This window comes from Pagrus major, chromosome 20 (genome assembly GCF_040436345.1).
Source record: "Pagrus major chromosome 20, Pma_NU_1.0".
Taxonomy (NCBI): domain Eukaryota; kingdom Metazoa; phylum Chordata; class Actinopteri; order Spariformes; family Sparidae; genus Pagrus; species Pagrus major.
The window spans coordinates 6,380,415-6,399,245 of record NC_133234.1 but is presented as its reverse complement, the minus strand read 5'-3'; the positions used below and the strand labels follow the sequence as shown (position 1 = coordinate 6,399,245).

Genomic DNA, 18,831 nt, shown 5'->3' with positions numbered 1-18,831 from the left:
CACCTACAGCACTAGAACAGCAATGATCAACGCTTCAACCACATGCAACAGTCTACCAGCACACACACTCAACATCACTCACAGACATGCATGTCATATTAATGAGTTAGCAGACTCGTTTCCTATTTACCTGAACCCACCAATAGAACACCATTAATGGGGCTATGACTATGAGGAACATTGGGGTGAGGGCAGAGCATATGAGCAGCACATTCAGTGTGTACCAGAAAGTGCGCATCCATATGTCAATATTGTCTGGGATGTGAGCATCTATAGCATCCACGTCTTTGCTGAAGCGGTTTAGTAACCGCCCAGTGGGGGTGCTCTCGAAGAAGGCCTGCGGAGCTCGCAGGACCCCCTGAAGCATGTTGCGGTGCATGAGCTTGGCTGCGTGCAGCATACTGTAGGCCCGGCACAGCAGGCAGTTAACCAACAACAGCACACCTGTGAGAAGGGGGGAGGGGAGGGGGAGGGGTCAAGTGTGACAACACAACAACACCTGCGTTAAATAGATTAGGAGCCGTTCCGATGTCTAATGAAATGGCAGCTTCCACTGTCACTACAGGTTTCAGAGTCACATTCAGTACTTGATTGTGGCTTTTTTTTTAAAAAACCTTATGAGAACAAAAGTAAGATAGAGTACTTTGTTTTTAAATCATTGTTCATTCACTTTCAATTGTGTGCCTTCTTCCTTTTAGTGTGTGCTTCCATGGTGGTCAATACTGCTAGAGCTAAATACCAGTTCTGATATTTACAAAGTGTGTGCTCTAAACAAAGAGAAAACAAAAGATGCATCACTTCTTGCGGGCCAGCACAGTTCCCTGAAAGCAGAGGGGGGCAAAGTGGTATCAGAAAAAAAGATTCTACTACTACTATCATCATAACGTCTCATGACTTGTGGCTACACATGGCCACTCACAGGGGATTATAATATCTGCAGAAGTGTGAATTCAGTCAACAGCCCATTCAGTCATCTGCCTCCTATGAGTGTCACACATTAGCAGCAAATATGTTTGCAATGGCTACACTGACGAGATTCGTCTGGACTTGTTTCACCTCACCTTCAAGAAACTGAAACAAGTCCAATTGCCTACGATATAGCACTTAGAATTACCATGACCTGCATGACTGAGAACCATCATCAACATACACTGATGAGAGTAGTGCTGATTGGGAATGACTGATGTGAGCTACTACTTTACCTTCATTTAATGTATTAGTAGTACTACATGAAACTTGTCAAAACATTTTTTACGTAAGGTAGAATGAGGCCAGGGAATGCTGTGGCAGTAAAACCTGAAGCTCGCTATAACTGAATGGATATAACTTAGCTGCAACTAACAATCATTTTCATTATCGATTAATCTGATGAGTATTTCCATTAATCTGTTAATAGTTCAGTTTATATAATGTAAAAAAAATTGAAACGCTCATCACAATTTCTTAGATCCCAGAGAGACGTCTTCAAATAGCTTCTGCCAAAGACTCTTCATTTACTGTCATAAATGACAAGAAAAAGCAGCAAATCCTTACACTTAAGAAGCTGGAACCAGCAAATGTTTAACATTTTTGCTTGAACAATTACTGAATCAATTAATTGATTATCAAAATAGTTGTTAACCAATTGTCTTACGATAAACTAATAGATTAATTGAATAATCATTGCAGCTCTACAGCAGAAACACTGAATTTTATGATGACACTGTCAAAGAAATTGTATCTGTCACATCATGGCTGATACTTCTCCAATGGTTGGATCAGTGCACCCCTCCTAATCCAACCTCTTATACAACTGCACCTTAGGAAAGATAGAATTGTGCTTCTGATCAGGAAGTTAACAAATATCTGCGAGTCAAGTTTGCACAGAGTCATTGCATGTGTATCTCCATCTTTGCCTAATTTAACTATCACCATATCTGATGAATTTGTACATGTTGCTATCTTCTTTCTTGCAGGAAGTACTGAGTCAAACCCTAACCATTGACTTAAAACACAAAACATTTTCGAATACAAGAACCCCAGACACTCTGTTACAAACTTCCTGGAGTATGGACAGCCAACTTCTCCTCTACTTTCAAAAAACACATAATTCTCATGTGCATCACACACTAGTGACATTAACAGCTCCATAGACATTACTTTGAAAAATGTAAATCAAATCTCAGTCACACTGGCTTACAGTAAAGACCCATTAAACTAAGTAGATCCAGCTGTATTAACACTCAACCACTAGAGGGAGGTTATAGATCACTAAAGCCTGAGTAAAATTACTTCTGATAATTGGTACTCTAAGATCAGGTTTTACATTGAAGTAACTTCCGTGTATTGTATGCATATTGGGACTGGCTGTGTTGCTCAACAGGAAAGTGTGCATGTCTTTATGAGTGTGTTTGGGTGTGTGTGAAAGCAGGCTGCGGGCAGGACAGGAAGTGTTTTGGCTGCGGAGAGAGCAAAGAAAATTTATGATTGAAAAGGAGATAATCACAGCCCCGGACGCTCGTCAGGGACAACATCACAGGCTTTGGAGAAACAAAAGCCAAAAAGGGAAAGTTAAAGAAAAAAAGCTGCTGCACCAACTTGCATGCGGCATGCCATTCCAGGAAGAGGAAGAATAAAAAAAGAGGAACATGAAGGCATAAAGGATCATCTGATGTCAGAAAAGTTTCCGAGTACCTGGACAAATATGTATATGAAAGCAAGGGGCGCAATGACAACGGCAAAGATGGGTGTGCTGGAAATGATAACTATAATGGTGGAGAGAGACACAAAGACGGTGCCCAGCAACATGAGCACGGTGGCTGGGAGAGCCTCGTCTATGACGTAGATGTCCTTGGAGAAGCGGTTGATGATGCGTCCTATAGGCGTGGTGTCAAAGAAAGACTGGGGCGTGTGAAGTTTGTTGACCAGCAGATTATTGTGCAGCTTCTTGGCTGCACCGATGTTTCCCATGGCTAGTGTGAAGGAAGAAATCATAACCAGGATACCTGAGGTAGGGATGAACCAGAGGAGTAGGAGGAGTAAGATAGTGAGAGGAAGGTTATAATGTGGAATGAGAAAGCAATGGAATTACTAGTAGACACAAGAAGTGTCTGTCCTGAAAGTAGAGATGCAACACTGTAAAAGAACTGCAGTCAAACATTATGCTCCATATCCACAGCCTCCATGCACTCAACCAACACAAAACAGCAAATAATATCAATGCATACTTATTGTTGCATGTAGATGTAATGTGTGTGTATTAAAGCTATCTCTGGTGAATATCCTTTAGCCCAAAGCATCTGAGCTCTCCCCTGAGCTTGTTTTATATAAAGAAACCTTTAAAATGTCTAGCTAGCAAATACATTCAGTTAATTTCAACAAACTCTGCAACAAGAAGCTGTGTGGGTGGAAGAAGCATCGAAGTAGTTCAGGTTCAAAAATAATTTTAGCACCTTGATGTGGAAGCACATTAAATTAACTCTAAAATGAAGCCCTACTTCATTCAGTTCTTACTGTAACACTTAGTGTTTCTTACCTTGTGCAATGCCCAGTGCTGCGTACACCCCCACCCTCATATGAACATTCTCCTGAGTCTGATTGTTTGAGGCGTCATTAGTCCACTGGCTGAGCCAGATGTTTGCTCCGATGGCCGCGGCGCTCTGACAACCATACAGGAAACAGATGAACACCGACAGCAGAGGTCCCACCGCCTTGATGTACTCCAGGTACACCTTTGCTTTCACCTGGTTAGAAGTGACACAGCAGTTAACAGACAAAAATCACAAATTTCACAAAAGTTTTCTTATGTAGATAATTGGTATTTTTGGATTTTATGTTTCTTGAAAATAACAGTGTAATAGTGTGTTATCGCAATGTTATGGAGGTGATAAAGAACTGTATATTGTGACTTCGGCAAAACGAAAAGGGCTAATTCTGTTGAAAATTAATAATATTTTCTTGTTTAAAATAATCATGGTTGATCATGTATGGATCTTTCACACAAGAATACACGAATACACAAATAATATAACTATAACTATTGCTATATAACTTATTGTTGATAAGTGTGGTATTTGTTCAATAATTTTTACATATTTATTGATGTGTCTACTGTCACAACCATGACATGTCAACAAGGATTATTATAAATTATGACATAAATGTATGCATTTAAGAAGAAGCCGGAGGCAGCAAGCAACAGACAGAAAACACGATGGCTCCAGTACACAACTCATGAGTCTCTTCAAAAAAGGGTGTTTTTGTCAAAACCGTCAGACGTCAACACCGTCAGATTTGCTGTCTGACAGTGGTGACAAATAGTTTGACGGTGTTGACAAAAACTTCCAAATCTTCCCTAAATGGAGCTTTAAATATAATTTAGGATCACAATAAACAGTAATATGGCTTGTAATGTTTCATGTTACCCTCTTTGATTATAATAAATATACATGAACTCCCCTATTCCTCCACAAATAGGCCTACATATACCAACATGAATGTGACCCTCACTGACTAACACCATGAATGAAATTAGTTACACCATTTCACAAACATTTTATAAAATGTCACCAGATTAAACAAAATTAACTTCACACTAATTTAATGGTAATTCCATTAAATGAATTTTCATTTGTTTATTTTAGGAAGTTATGGCTAGGCAGCAGCTATTCATAGAGGGGTGATGTAAAAGAAGAAGAGAATACCAAGAAAACCAAGATGCTCAAAGTTTCAAAACATGAAAGCCTTGAAAAATAAACTTCAGGGGATAAAAAAGGAGATAAACAAACTGGAAAATAATTGGCAAAAAGAGCAAACTTTGGGCTCCAAGACTGGAGCCCATCTTGCAGGGGGATCACATCAGCAGCAAAGCCGTCAACATGTAGACAGTCAAACCCATGAGTACTCAGTAGTCAATCCATCATTACATCGGTGCTCAGTACTCATGGGTCAGACCACACCCATCTTTAAACTTAGCCTACACACCTGTGAAGTTTCACGACTGCATCTTGCACAGTTCTGATGCTTTCGTGCTGATAAAAATCTGTCCACAAACAGACAGACACGTAAACACCTGGCAAAATACTCAGTCTGCTTCTGTGGTAGTTCCTGTGACACACAGTGTCTTCAGGACCATAATTTACCATGATGACACATATACGCATACAGACATGGTGAAAACATTACCAGTTGATGCTGTCGTGGCTGGTAATAACAAGACTCAAAAATTTTAATGTCAAAGTTCTAAGTAAATATAATATGGATGAGAAAACAGTGAATAACATTAATGCCCTGATGAAGGGCATGAATGGATTCAGGGCATCAGGGCATTCATTATAAATAAATAGGAATAATTAGTTTTTTACGGTGTCTGACGGTGTTGACAAAAACTAAGCAATGACAGGAAAAAAGCATATTTGTTGACAAAAGTAAAAACTCAGGAGGTTGCACTGAAATATTGCATGATTGCTGAGAACTTGTTCTATCAACATATTACTTTTTATAATTTTTTTTCTTTACAGATTTGCGTTGGTGTTGTTCCTCAACATCACAATTAATGTTGCTCCAGGACCATCATATCAACTTACGAAAACAGCATCGAAAACAACACCTGGAATAAGTTTTGGTGGCTGATTGGGTTGTGTACAGGACTCCCACTCAGTAGATGTGAGTCTTTTTCAGTGAATCACTAAACTATGACATTACAATACATGATTGTTCAGTTTTGATGATAGACTTGGAGCAACATTAATTATGTTGTGATGCAGATATCAGATTGTGTTTGATTTGGTATGTCTGCAGCATGATGTGTCTATGATCTGTAATGTTTAAATGGGAAATATAATCAGACAAAAACATTTCTATGGGTCCATGTTTCATTTTATTTATTTTAGGTTCCTCCAGTCTGTTGTCTGTGTTCTTACTGCAGGATCAGGCAAATTAGTCTGCTGATGTATGAAAAAGTGATGGCTATTTTACAAGATTTTTTTTGTCTTCGGTCCATCTGTCGTATGCTTTCTTCTGTAACTCTTTCATGATTTATCAAAGCACAATGAAAAAAACAATATGGTTTGTTGCTGCAGATTTTTAAAGCAACATTATTTAACTATTTGACTTTAAAATAACAGCTTCAAAATCATTTTGATGGTACAGTGTCTTGTAATTGGATGAATGGTGTCTCTGTCACAGCCACTCTGCCCCCCTATGACTTGTTTCTGCATTGTGTAACTTCAGTGAGAGGGTAGGATCACAGTGATACATACATGTTTACTTCAAGATACAAGTTTTCAAGACATAATATTGCTATGACGTAATGAATTTGGTTTGTAGTTAGAACCTACATTACGTCTGACAAACTGTTACAGACCAGGGATTTGTTTTTAGAACTGTAGTGTTGCACTCAAACTGTGGGGGGTGTCAAATCCCACAAAATGCCAATTTCTATTTAAATGGTGGCTGAAATAAAATGCTTCAAGTAAGCAAACAATCTGAAATATTAAGCGTTGCAAGCCCCACCACCAAACTTCCTGTACTTTTGGACTACCCACTGAGCTGTAATTTAGACCCTGGTCCCTGTAGTGTGAATGCACTCAGTTCCTCCAAAAGTTCCTAGTCTCTGAGGAAAGTTCCTCAAAATGTCTATCTGTAAATAAAAACCCTGAAAATAAAAATAGGCAGTTATAGATATTTGCATGAGAAGAGAAAAGAGATTTGATAACTGACCCTGCCTGTTTCTGCGGTCTCTGCCTGGATGAGTTTCTCCTTATCATGAGATTTCTTTTTCTCTTGTTGCTCTGAGTGTTTCCTCTGGCTGCATCCGTGTCTCCTCACTGAGCGGGACTTGGGGTTCTCTCCATCTGCTGAAAGTATGCTGATCTGCCTGTAAAGTGAGGAAAAACAATGTCAATGTATGGAACTTATTCGGAGGATGCCATTTACAAAAAAATTCCACCAGAACAGCATTCAAGAATATGTCTGCTGTGTGTGTTGATGGACAAATAATAATATTCACTCAGTGGCTGTGTGCCTTATCATATCCAGATAAATGCAGAATGTATGAAAAAGTCTAGCCTTACAGGTAAAGAAACTAAAATCTTAAAATCCTTCCACTACCTGATGAAATTTCTCTTGGCTTCATTGATCGCTGGCTCATTGTCCGCCATGTCTGTGTGGTTGCTGAGGGCATCTTCAGGGAATAATTCTCCATCTTCAATTAACTCATCTGTAACAGCATTGTGAGCATTATGTCATAAAGCTTTTTTCAAAGAAGCTCAACCATAAAAATGATATGAGATATATGAGAAAAGAGTAAAAGCAAATGTTTCTCTACCAGTGGCCTCGTCCTCCTCTATGATGTCATCCAGGGAGTAGTTCCTGAGAAACTCAGCGAAGGCTCCATTCTGATTGAGCAGCTCCTGGTAGGAGCCCATCTCTGACACCCTGCCATCCACCATCACCATGATGTTATCCACCTGGGGCAGGAAGCTAATGCCATGTGTCACTAGAATACGTGTCTGGAGACAAACAACAAAATACACATTGTCATCTTACAAACTACACACATACAGATATCAAAACAAACCCACAGTCAAACATACGCACACCTTTTATTATAAGCTCAACTTCAATGACATATTCAGTGTGTGCTTTCCCAGCAGAATCAGGTCACACAGGAAGTCAAACAGCTCTTATCAGAAAATGGTACCATAAATATAAAAAACCAACAAGGAATAAACTAATAAAAGAAGCAGCCTCCTCTCTAGTAAAAAGATAAGATGCAACTTCTACTGGAACAAGAGTCTACAGCCATGCCAACAGCTGATGTTGGTATGCTATAAAACAAGTTTAGCAGGTATAATGTTTACAATGTTACGACTGAAGCTCATGGGAATGTTGTGAGGTATTTGGAGATAAACTTCAATTATTGGACCTGATGATAGTGCTGAATAAAACATCAAGATCACCAGTTGGCCAGTAAGTTGTCATTTTCATGGGATCATAAACGAGTGTACAAAAGTTTATCAGTCTATCCAACAGTTGTTGAGATATTTCAGTCCGGATGAAATTGGTGGAAAACAGACAGAGTAATGTCACTAGCATATGGATAAAAATCCTACACTGAGCCGGGGGCTTCACAGAAATGACTGATGGTTTTGATATTCACCTGGTCAATTATTCTGTGAACACACTGTGCATTGTTGTAGGCTAATCAGAATCAGAATCAGAATCAGAACTCCTTTATTAATCCCGCAAATGGGGAAATTTATGTGTCACAGCAGCCAAAGGACAGTTCAATATAACAATAAACAATAATAATAGTAAAAAATAAACAATATAATAAAAAGGTAGAAATAGAGATAGAATCGTATATACATAATATGTACAAATATAAATGGTGTAATCATAAACAGTGTGGGCAATGTATTGTTATTAATAAATAATAAATATGAGTATAAATCTGTGAATCTGTGGTTCTAACACAGTGCAGTAAAAAGTGAAAAATGATTATCATTATGATGTACTTATTTCACATTAGTATTAGAAATGACCAAAGGTGGACATAAAGCTCAGTTCAGACCAAAGATTTGTGACGTGACAAAACTCATTTAGAACGTTGCAGGGGAAAGTTGCAGCATGATTCAGGCCGGCTGATTGCTTGACAAGCAACTCAGCTTGTCAAGTCTGGTTTTAGAACATAATGCATGTAATCAATGTAATCAGCGTCTACTGCTTAACTGACAACTTCACTGCTTTTCCTCTGCTCCACTCGCATTTACATCCACTTTCCACCGCTCGCTCACTCAACTATAGTTCTCTCCACCACTCTCTTTCTCTCCTGCACACTCCCTTTGTAATGCACACACCTTTTATTTTCGCCATTTCATCTTTACTACAGAATGCAAATGTAACTCTATCACTATGCTCATTCATAGCACATCAAATTATAGCCAACCACAAAAAGCCTATGGTTAACACGTAGGCACAAACAGTTGTTGCAGCTGAGATGATACACTGTCTTGTCTTGTCTCTTAGGTGTGAACTGGCAGGCTTTTAGAATGTTGCAGATTGGCACATTGCAAGAAGTTGCAAGTTTCAACTCGTCTCATAGCTTTGGTCTGAAAAGGGCTCAACTTTGGTTGTTTTTTTTAATGTATTTGCTAAAATAATTATCTTTATTATGCCATGCAACAGAATTTGAGGTATTTAGAGAAGGACAGACTCTCCGCAAGAAAGCAGTCACATTGTTACTGTAGTCAAACAGATCAAGAATAATGAAGCTTTAGTCCAAACAGATCCAGCTCATTTTTAAACAATCGAGGACTTTGCTATTTCACTTAGCCCCAGGTTGATCCCAGCTATGTTAGTTAACACTACTGGTTGTATTTTAGATGTTTTTGACAAGAAATTATCATTGTTATTGGGTGAAAAAATATGATACATCTCCTGCGAATAATCAACTACTTGATTACTTTTAGGGAGTACTCGATGACTACCAAAATGCAACAGTTGTTACTGCCTTACTCTTAGCTATGCAAGCCTGAATGTTGGTCCGACGCTGAGAGTCAAATTCATGAAAGGTTTATCCAGCAAATAGCATAACAAATCACCATAAGGACTAATGGTAAATGTCATATATCTACTGACAACATGCAGTTTTTTTTTTTACAGGGCATTTTTATATTGTAAACTGATGTATGCACAGTTCTTAGTAAAACAAGATGAAAACCTTGATTTCGACTCTCCTCACCTTTCCTTTTAGCAACCCCTCTGGACCAATGAGGTTATCAAAGATGTGTTTGGCCACATGGGCATCCACAGCAGACAGTGGGTCATCCAGCAGGTAGACATCAGCGTCACTGTACAGAGATCGGGCCAGACTCACCCGCTGTCTCTGCCCACCGGAGAGGTTGATGCCCTGCAGGATAGAGATATGTCACCGGAGTTGCGTTAAGATACTATGTGGATTTTTCAGTAAAAGACAAAGGGTGTTTCTCAGGACACAGCCTCAATCAAATGGTGGAAAAATGTGAAGAAACTTAGAATCAAAAGACATCAAGATTTGCTGAAATGAAACCAGAACCAAACCCGACACGTGAAAACACAAACAAAAAAAGTGTTTACTCAGTAAGAGAACGGAAAATGAAAGTACCTTCTCGCCTATCTCAGTCATGTCTCCTCCAGGCAGGACCTCCAAGTCAGGAGTTAAGGCACAGGCGTCCAGAACGCAGGAGTATTTCTGCTCATTGTAGGGTTTTCCAAACAGGATGTTATCTCTCAGCGTGGCATTCTGTATCCAGGCCTGCTGAGGTACGTATGCCACTGACCCCTGAGGAGAGAGGCCCACAAACATGTTCAATTGATCCATTGTTAATATGAGAATATTGAGTGGTGTAGTTTTTAAAGAATGAAAAGGTAAAATAAAGACAATAAATTAATACTGTTACTTGCTGGTATGTTAAAAACATGAAACATGAAGTGAAGTTTTACCCGAACAGAGACATCTCCCTCCAGTTTCTCCATTTCACCCAGCAGCGCAGAGATTAGGGAGGACTTCCCACAGCCGACGTGACCCACCACTGCCAGCAGGGAGCCCTGGGGCACCATCACGTTTATACTACAAATACATAGTCAACACATGTTTTTAGAAGAGCCTCAGGAATGACAACACAGACACATGACAGTATGTGGCTTTTCATGACATACTTGTGGAGAACAGCAGGATCTTCTTTAGCCCAGGTGAATTTCCCGTTAATGACTGTCACTGAAAACTCTGTTGAGCGACAAAACGTCACGTTATTTCCTTTTGAACTGGCGACAGTGTGATGAAGTCTGTCTGACAGGATAAAATACTAAAAGAAGATTTTAAACTATGAGTCATCCAAAAGCTCATCAAGCTCTGAGTCACTGGGTGGGAGTGGAATGTGGTGATTTTGCCCTTAAGCCTTGAATTAAAATAGCTACGAAATTAACACAAAAGAATGATGACATATAACAACAATGCACACTTTTTCAATATATTGCAGACATTGAGGTCTGTTTAAAGCATAAGCAATGACACAAGAAAAAAGGAGCAGTGTTTAATCTTACCTGTGCCTGTGTTCTTTCGTTCTACAGCATTTGGGTCCAGCTCATCGTGACTCAGGAAAGACTGGATTCGCTTAAGTGAGACACTGGCCTGCAATGCAGAATAAACACACAGGCACTCAATGAAACCTGTAAACAAACACATACAGTAAAAGAAAAGAAAAAAACAGATCCTACCTGTACCATACTGCTGATGACTTGGGGCAGCATGTTGAGAGGAAACCTGAGGATGTTAAAGAGTGAGAGAGACACAAAGGCCTTCTCCGCATCCAGGACGTTGTTCTCATCCACAGTCACATACACAGCAAATGTTGTCAGGGCAACCTGGAAACACATCGGTAAACAGGCCACTCAACAACAAGGTCTGTCAGTTTACTGGAGAGATGTACAGCAGTCAGTTTGCTGATGCTTCACACATTTACATATTCATGTGATTCAATCAGTGACTCATCAATGACCTCATTATCAAAAGTTACTGAAATTGAGGGATACCAGTTTAATGATGGGGACACAGTTATTTACACTTGCTCTGAGCACTCTTGATCCAGGGACACGTGAAGCAGGAGAGTAGTGAAAAGAAGATGGCTAATCACCAATTTGGAAAAGCAGCCGAAATATTTTCTTATCTAACTCAGTAAATTAGGGATTTATTTTTGAGCAAACCACAGGTGATTGTTGGAAAAGTGTGAGATTGTTTGTGAGTTTTATTTATTTTATATTGAGTTTGAATGGAGTGTGTTTTACACTGACCTTACGAGGCAGTTCAATTAGTAATAGTTCAATAAAATAATGAAACTTGATTGCAGAAGGTTTACAGTTATATATTTCCTGTTTAAGAAGGAAAATAGGTTTAAAGGTTTCTCAACATTTTGTGAGTTTATTTTGTTATTTAGTACACTAAAAGCTCAGAGACCTCTCCCAGCTGATACCATCGGGGCTATACTATCAGACTGTTGCGTGTTGTAGTACAAAGTGTGGTAGTACAAGTCAAGACAGGATAGACGACGCTAGCCGGTTAGCATGATAACTTCAGAAGACTTCTCTGCAACACAATACATAAACGTCTTTGACATAACATCAAAACGTCAGTTTTTTATATTATATTATTATTTTTTCACATTCTGTAGATAATGTGATCATTTTTAATGTTTCACAGCTGCTGTAAGCCTTGTCGTTGTTTTAACTAACTTCCTTTACGTTTTGCAGTTAGCAATCCCTTCCCTCCTTTCTACATCACCACATGAATGCGCAGCGATAATCACCATACATAGCAGCAAACAGGAGGATCCTGCTCTCTGTGCATTCCTGCTATCTAATTCGTATTTCTGATAAAAAAAAAATGTATCACTTACAGCAGCTTTAAACTTTTAAATATTGGACCTTTAACCCCGTACCAATGAGATGTTATGACCCAGTGTCAGTGTTATTTTACATTACTACTGAATTACTGGACTAAAACAACTGATAATGCATCAAACACCCCATTGGTACTGGGTTAAGTTAACCCTGTATTGTAAGTGCAATATTGGCCCACAATGGGTCACTGTTTTTTTATACAATTATACTCTAAAAGTTGTGCATTTTGACAGCATTGCAACTATAGTGCTCCAATGCTGCTTTCAAATGCTTACTTAAATATCCAAATTCACTTTGAGTGGTGTTCACAATGTGATTCTGCTAACAAGTGATCTGTATGCTCCACAGTGCTGGGCAAAGTGTGTAAATGTAAGAGGGGACTATGCTGAAAAATAAATGCGCTAGGTTTCTGACTCCTTCTGCCTTAGGCCATGAACTATTAAATTATATCAATTACACAACTGACCCGTATATTCTTTTCTACTTGTAGTTTCTTAACAAAGTAGCTTTTTCATCACCAGGTTCTTGAAATAGATTCTACAAAAGCTCCTTTGTAATTTTGGACCACAAACTAGGCTATCTGAACACTTGGCAAATTGTATTTACAGCTGTCAAACATGATTTATAAGCTGCTAGAGGCAACAAGAGTTCCTCTGGCAAGCCCTTGATGACAAACAACAGTGCTGATGAGCATGTTGTAATCTTCAGGAAATAGCAAATACAAAGACATTTTTGAAGAAATTCAGGCAGCCTGTGTGGATTTTCTGGAACAGATTACCAATTAATTTCACATAACAAAGATACTTGAGGGAGAGACAGTATTCAGACATGAGGACTGAACCTACCAGAAAAGGGGCACTGGTCCAGGCCATAGTTGACAGCGCCCCCAGATACGCTGTCTTGCGCAGCACGTTGAGTTCCTTCTGTCGGATGGCTAGGACCTTCTCTTTGAAGGAGTTCTCCCAAGCATACAGCTTTAGGACTTTGATGCCATTCAGGATCTCGTTCATCAGCTTGATGCGAGCATCCTTGTACTGCATCTGCTCCACCTGGGAGAGAGCAAGCGGAAGATGGAGACAAGAAGATATATTGTTCCTTATCTGGCAATTAATAGACTAACAAAACAACAAACATATTGGAAAGTGGACAAAGGATACTTCTCTGAAGTGCTGACTCCATGTATAATGTCAAATCATGCAGAATTACGTATTTCACACTTGATTGAATTACAGTACACTTTGCAAAGGAATCAGCATATTTCAATGTACTTAAAACAAAATGAGAGTTTGAACTCTGTTGTTTGGAAAAGCTGAAGCTGATGTTGGTATTCACAAAACCAGACGTGCTTTTGACTGAGGCACTAGTATCATGAATTAAAGGATAGGTTCACAATAAAACAATGTCTTAAAACAATAGTCAGGTGCCCATATGAACACTGAAGCAGTTTTGCTTGCTGTAATCAACCTCCTGCTCATACTAGCCGTTAAAAGATCTCTCCTTAATGTGCCTCCAATGTAACTGATAGGGGACAATACCATTCGTCTGCACAAAAATGAAAGATTAAGTTTAAAAAACTGCCAAAAAACAATATGTGCTTATGAGTTGCAGTTCCATTGACAATCAATAAACAATAACAGTCAATTATAACCATGTCCTGTTCTTAAAGTTCCCACCTGGTAGGCTCGGGTCTTCATGGCAATGACAGCATTAAAAGGGATCAGCATGACCATTACAGCCACCCCAGCCAGCACAGATGGACCGAGGTTCTATAAAATACAGCAGTCAGTAAATCAATGCAAATATAATTCAAAATAAATACAGCGATAAAGCAAAAGTCTCCTGTGTTCAATAACTACATGTATTGTGCTATTTACAGTAATCCATGTATAATGTGTGAGCATACCTGCCAGAGGAAATAAAGTGCCAAAACAATCTGAAGTGGAGCAGACCACAACATGTTGAGGAAAGTGGTAAGATCCATGAACCTCTGTGCGTCCACAGACATCAGGTTGACTACCTCTCCCACCGTAGACGAGCGCTTGGCAGCGTTAGTTATCACAAGCGCCTGCAGAACAATGATGGGGGAAAAAAAACAACTTTACTCAACATTGTAACAAGATTATTTTCTCTGAAGCAGTATTGTATCTGTTAAGGAAATGTGCTATGCATGAGAATTTTGTGGATACCTTCCTGTAGATAGCTCCTATGACAGCTGTGCGTACATTCATGCCTGTGACAAAGCAGTACTGAAAGTGACGGTGGAGGATGAGAGTCTGCAGGAAGGCTGTGAAAAACATGAGGAAGGCCAGCGAGTAACCCCACCAATCAGGAACACCCTTCTGTTTTGTGAACGAGATCAGCATCCTACAGTATAAGAGTGACAAAAGGGACGATTCCTTTAGATTACACCCACAACACTAAAGGAATCTGTAAACAGCTGTGTTATAAATGGCAAATAGTTAACTTTTTATGCCATGCCCACTTGGTCTGTAGATACACACACATCTTTTTTCCATGCAAAACTATACTATACCACACTATCTCTAGGTTGGAGTTTATGTAAATAATAATGTGTTTGCTGTTTGAGCCTCAGGCCTAGAGTGTGCTGTATAAGGACAGTGTTGTTATTCAGTTAAATGATGGGATTTGGATGTAGAAAAGTGAAAAGTTTGAAATGTATTCAGTACTTCATTACTTACCTAAAAGCATCTAGACACTAAACCTTTGATATGCAGAACTCCCTCCATTCTTCTATTAAATTGCGCCTCAACAATTCAACTGCTAACACCTGTCTGTCTACCTGCCTCAGACGGTCTGTAATATGGTAAGCAACCTGCAGAGCACTGCAGTGAGGCTTTACTGAAAAACAAGATGTAGATCCCACATGACACCTTTTCCAGTCTCTCTTCATGCCCTCCCTGTAAACTTTCAATGACGTCTTGAAATAATACCACTTCTGTTTATGAGACACAGTCTGGTCTCTGTGCACTCAGAAAAACTGCTGACCCCTAATACCACTTTAAAGCATTCGCTTGACAACAGAACCATGCCCAAAATAATTTTTCAGAATTTCTCACATTGGCAAAGACATTAGCAGCTTTGTTGCTTCCCTGCTGTGAGCAGGTCAGAGCAGGTCAGAGCTCAATTTGCATGCCCTCCAAAGATAATAATCATCTGTGGCTTTCTCTAACGTGCTGATTGTTCCTAAAATACAACATGCAAAGTATTTTCATCAGTTGGCTGCTGGCATGCAACACATTGTTGACACTTCTGACAACACAGAAGTTGTAGTCAAGAAACTTGAGATGTCTTCTGACAAAATATCATCTGTGGCACTGAAATGAGTGTGCAGGTTCACAGAATCAGGGGGGTGGTACTGAGATGCTGGAACACACTGTTGAACCTTCCTTGTATTGTGGGCCCAAGTCAACAAAAAAATGTTTTGTTTCTTTGGTAAGACATTTAAAGGCATAATTTAGGAAACGTTTCTGATAGCTGTTACACTTTTAAAGCTGCTACCTCTGTCTTTACTGTATACAGTACACCGATCAGCCACAACATTAAAACCACTGACAGGTGACGTTAATAACATTGATCATCTCATCACAATGTGATGTTCTGCTGGGAAACCTTGGGTGCTGGCATTCATGTGAATGCCACTTGACATGCACCACCCATCCAAACGCTGTTGTGGACCAAGTACACCCCCTCATCACAACAACACTACTCGATGGCAGTGGCCCCCCAGCAGGACAATGTGCCCTGACACACCGCAAACACTGCTCAGGAACACAATTAAGGGCCTAAGGTGTTGACCGGGCCTCCAAATTCCCCAGATCCCAATCTGATCGAGCATCTGTAAGACGTGCTGGAGCAGGTCTGATCCATGGAGGCCCCACCCCCCAACATACAGGACCCAGAGGATCCACTATAAAACGCCCTGGTGCCAGACACCACAGGACCCCCTCAGAGGTCTTAAGTCCATGTCTTGACAGGTCAGAGATGTTTTGGCTGCACAAGGGGAACCTTCACAATATTAGGCAGGTGGTCATAATGTTATGCCTGATCAGTGTATATACTTATATATTTTTATTGTTTTTCTTTTTTTACTGTATATATGCGTATATTTTTACTATATATTTTATTTGGTATACTTTCCTTTTCTTACTTTGCATTATTTGTTTCTACTGACCTGAAGAGAAAGCCATTCACAATTTCATTGTACATGTGTATAGTGACAATAAAGGCATATTCTATTTTATATTCTATACCAGAGGGGTTGCTAACTAATAGCTAATGGTAATACTAGAGGAATTGATGGTGGTTGGATGACTGAGTGGGCCATTGCATTCAGCTGAAGCTACCCATCAAGCTAGTTGGGCCAGCCACTGTAGTTTAACCTGAGCTGATACAATGTAGATATAAGGTTGTGTCAAGCTGCTGAGTATCTGCTCTTTGCTTGGGTGAGGATAGGATCCAACAACACTTTAAAGGTGGTTTAGATTCGAGAATGGTGTGGAGAGGTTTTCTGATATAACAAGTCACTACCTGAAAGACTAATCGAGCTGGATAAGCAGGAATGACAGCTGGAATACTGAGCGGGCCATGGCATTCAGATAAAGTTGCCTAATTAAGCCAGCTGGGCCAGCCACTGTAGTTTAGCCTAAGTAGATACAATGTAGATATAAGGTGAGGCCAAGCTGCTGAGTATCTGCTCTTTGCTAGGGTGAGTATAGGATTTAAAGGCAGCTTAAAGGGTGTAGCAGAGTTACAGAGTGGTGTTGCTTATCATTTAGGCTCATACCAATTGCAGTGCCTGGTGATAGGTGAATACTGGGCTTTCAGTAAAGCAAACCTTTAGCACATTTTACTGTGTATTGACAAATACTGTTTTGAAAGTTGTGTTAATGTCTGTCATGGCACATATTATGTAAATTATTATCTTTTAACAGAGCCTCCTAGTGGCAGAGGATGTACATTTTCCTTTTTTCTTGTATTGACACGTTGTGATTAGTCTACTGAGAACACGTGACCCAAAGGTCAGAGTTGAACCATGAAGGCTTCAGCATTGCTGCCACATGTACTTCACAAAGGCTACTCTGTTGTGCCTTGGAGAGTAATTGGTTGTAAGTTTTGTAATTTTTTGTGATTACTGTGTGCAAATATATATCTCATCAATTTACAAGTAACACTTTTACTTTTAGAACTCAGTACAGCATTGTAGGTTGGTGATAAATAATGTCTTAGGCCACCTCCTCTGTTCAAAGACGGTCGTTCCAGTTTGACAAAGATGGATTCTTTTACTCCTCTTTCAAACCATCTGTCTTCTCTGGACAACATGTTTACATTGTTGTCCTCAAAGGAATGTTTTTTCTCCTTCAGATGTAAGTGGACAGCAGAGTCTTGACCTGAGGAGTTGACCCTCCTGTGTTGTGCCATTTGTTTATGGAGAGGTTGTTTTGTCTCCCCAATGTACAAATCTGTGCAGTCCTGGCCGCATTGAACAGCATAAACTACATTACTCTGTTTATGTCTGGGTGTTTAGTCTTTAGGAGGGTCAAGTTTCTGCCTCAGTGTGTTGGTAGGTTTAAAGTGAACCGAGATATGATGTTTATTAAAGATCCTCCTGAGTTTCTCAGATGTTCATAATGTACATAATGTACAACATTATGTAGAAATTGGCATTTTGTGTGATTTGGCGCCCCCCACAGTTTCTGAGTGCAACACCACTGTCATAAATACGAATCCCACGTCTGTAATAATTTGTCAGATGTAATGTAGGTGCTAACACAAACAAAACTAAGTATGTCATAACAATGTTATGTCTTGAAAACTTGTAACTTGAAGTAAACATGGGTTTAACACTGTGATCCTACCCTGGGTATTACAAGACAATGTACCATCAAAATGGTTTTGATCAAATTATTTTTAACCAAGTGTCAAATGGCTGTGGGAAAGAATCAAAAAGATTCAAGTATCGCTATGAGATGTTGATGAAGGTTCTTAGTCATCCAGGTCATGGTAATTCTAAGTGCTATATCATAGGCAACTGGACGTGGAAGTATCTCTCAGACGATCTTAAACAATGGATGGTCATCGCAAGGGATGGCTATGTGATGGAATAACTGACAACTTTCTGACCAATAAAGGAGAGATCTTCTTCAGAAAATGGGATAAATGGTGTCATGAGTCAGTCTCTTGTTCTTGTATATCTTTTATTTTGATACTATGCCCTCATGTGTCACTTCTTGCTTTTCAGTTCCTCCTGTGTGTTTTTCCACTCGTTCCCTCGCCTGTTCCTCTTCCCTCCTCACTCCACCTGTAACTGATCCCCTCGTTAGTGTGTCTGTGTATATAGTCTTTGTTCTCCCTCATGTGTTTGTCAGTTCGTTCCGTGTTGTTAGATGTTACTCT

General features: G+C 39.6%; 1 protein-coding gene across 2 annotated transcripts in view; it reads right to left on the bottom strand.

The window, feature by feature from the left end:
- Nucleotides 1–18,831, bottom strand: part of abcc3 (ATP-binding cassette, sub-family C (CFTR/MRP), member 3) — a 68,506-nt gene that overhangs the window by 15,714 nt on the left and 33,961 nt on the right. The window contains exons 9-23 of one of the 2 annotated variants that reach the window (XM_073489075.1): nt 14,604–14,781; nt 14,321–14,482; nt 14,091–14,183; nt 13,263–13,466; nt 11,239–11,385; nt 11,065–11,152; nt 10,681–10,747; nt 10,465–10,591; nt 10,127–10,303; nt 9,725–9,892; nt 7,307–7,490; nt 7,090–7,198; nt 6,700–6,856; nt 3,515–3,722; nt 2,674–2,984 (exon numbers count right to left, since the gene is read on the bottom strand). In XM_073489075.1, the coding sequence (XP_073345176.1) occupies nt 2,674–2,984; nt 3,515–3,722; nt 6,700–6,856; nt 7,090–7,198; nt 7,307–7,490; nt 9,725–9,892; nt 10,127–10,303; nt 10,465–10,591; nt 10,681–10,747; nt 11,065–11,152; nt 11,239–11,385; nt 13,263–13,466; nt 14,091–14,183; nt 14,321–14,482; nt 14,604–14,781 (2,380 nt within the window). Of the gene's footprint in view, nt 1–224; nt 284–2,673; nt 2,985–3,514; nt 3,723–6,699; nt 6,857–7,089; nt 7,199–7,306; nt 7,491–9,724; nt 9,893–10,126; nt 10,304–10,464; nt 10,592–10,680; nt 10,748–11,064; nt 11,153–11,238; nt 11,386–13,262; nt 13,467–14,090; nt 14,184–14,320; nt 14,483–14,603; nt 14,782–18,831 lie in introns of those variants that run through there. The other variant, XM_073489076.1, reaches the window with a different exon arrangement.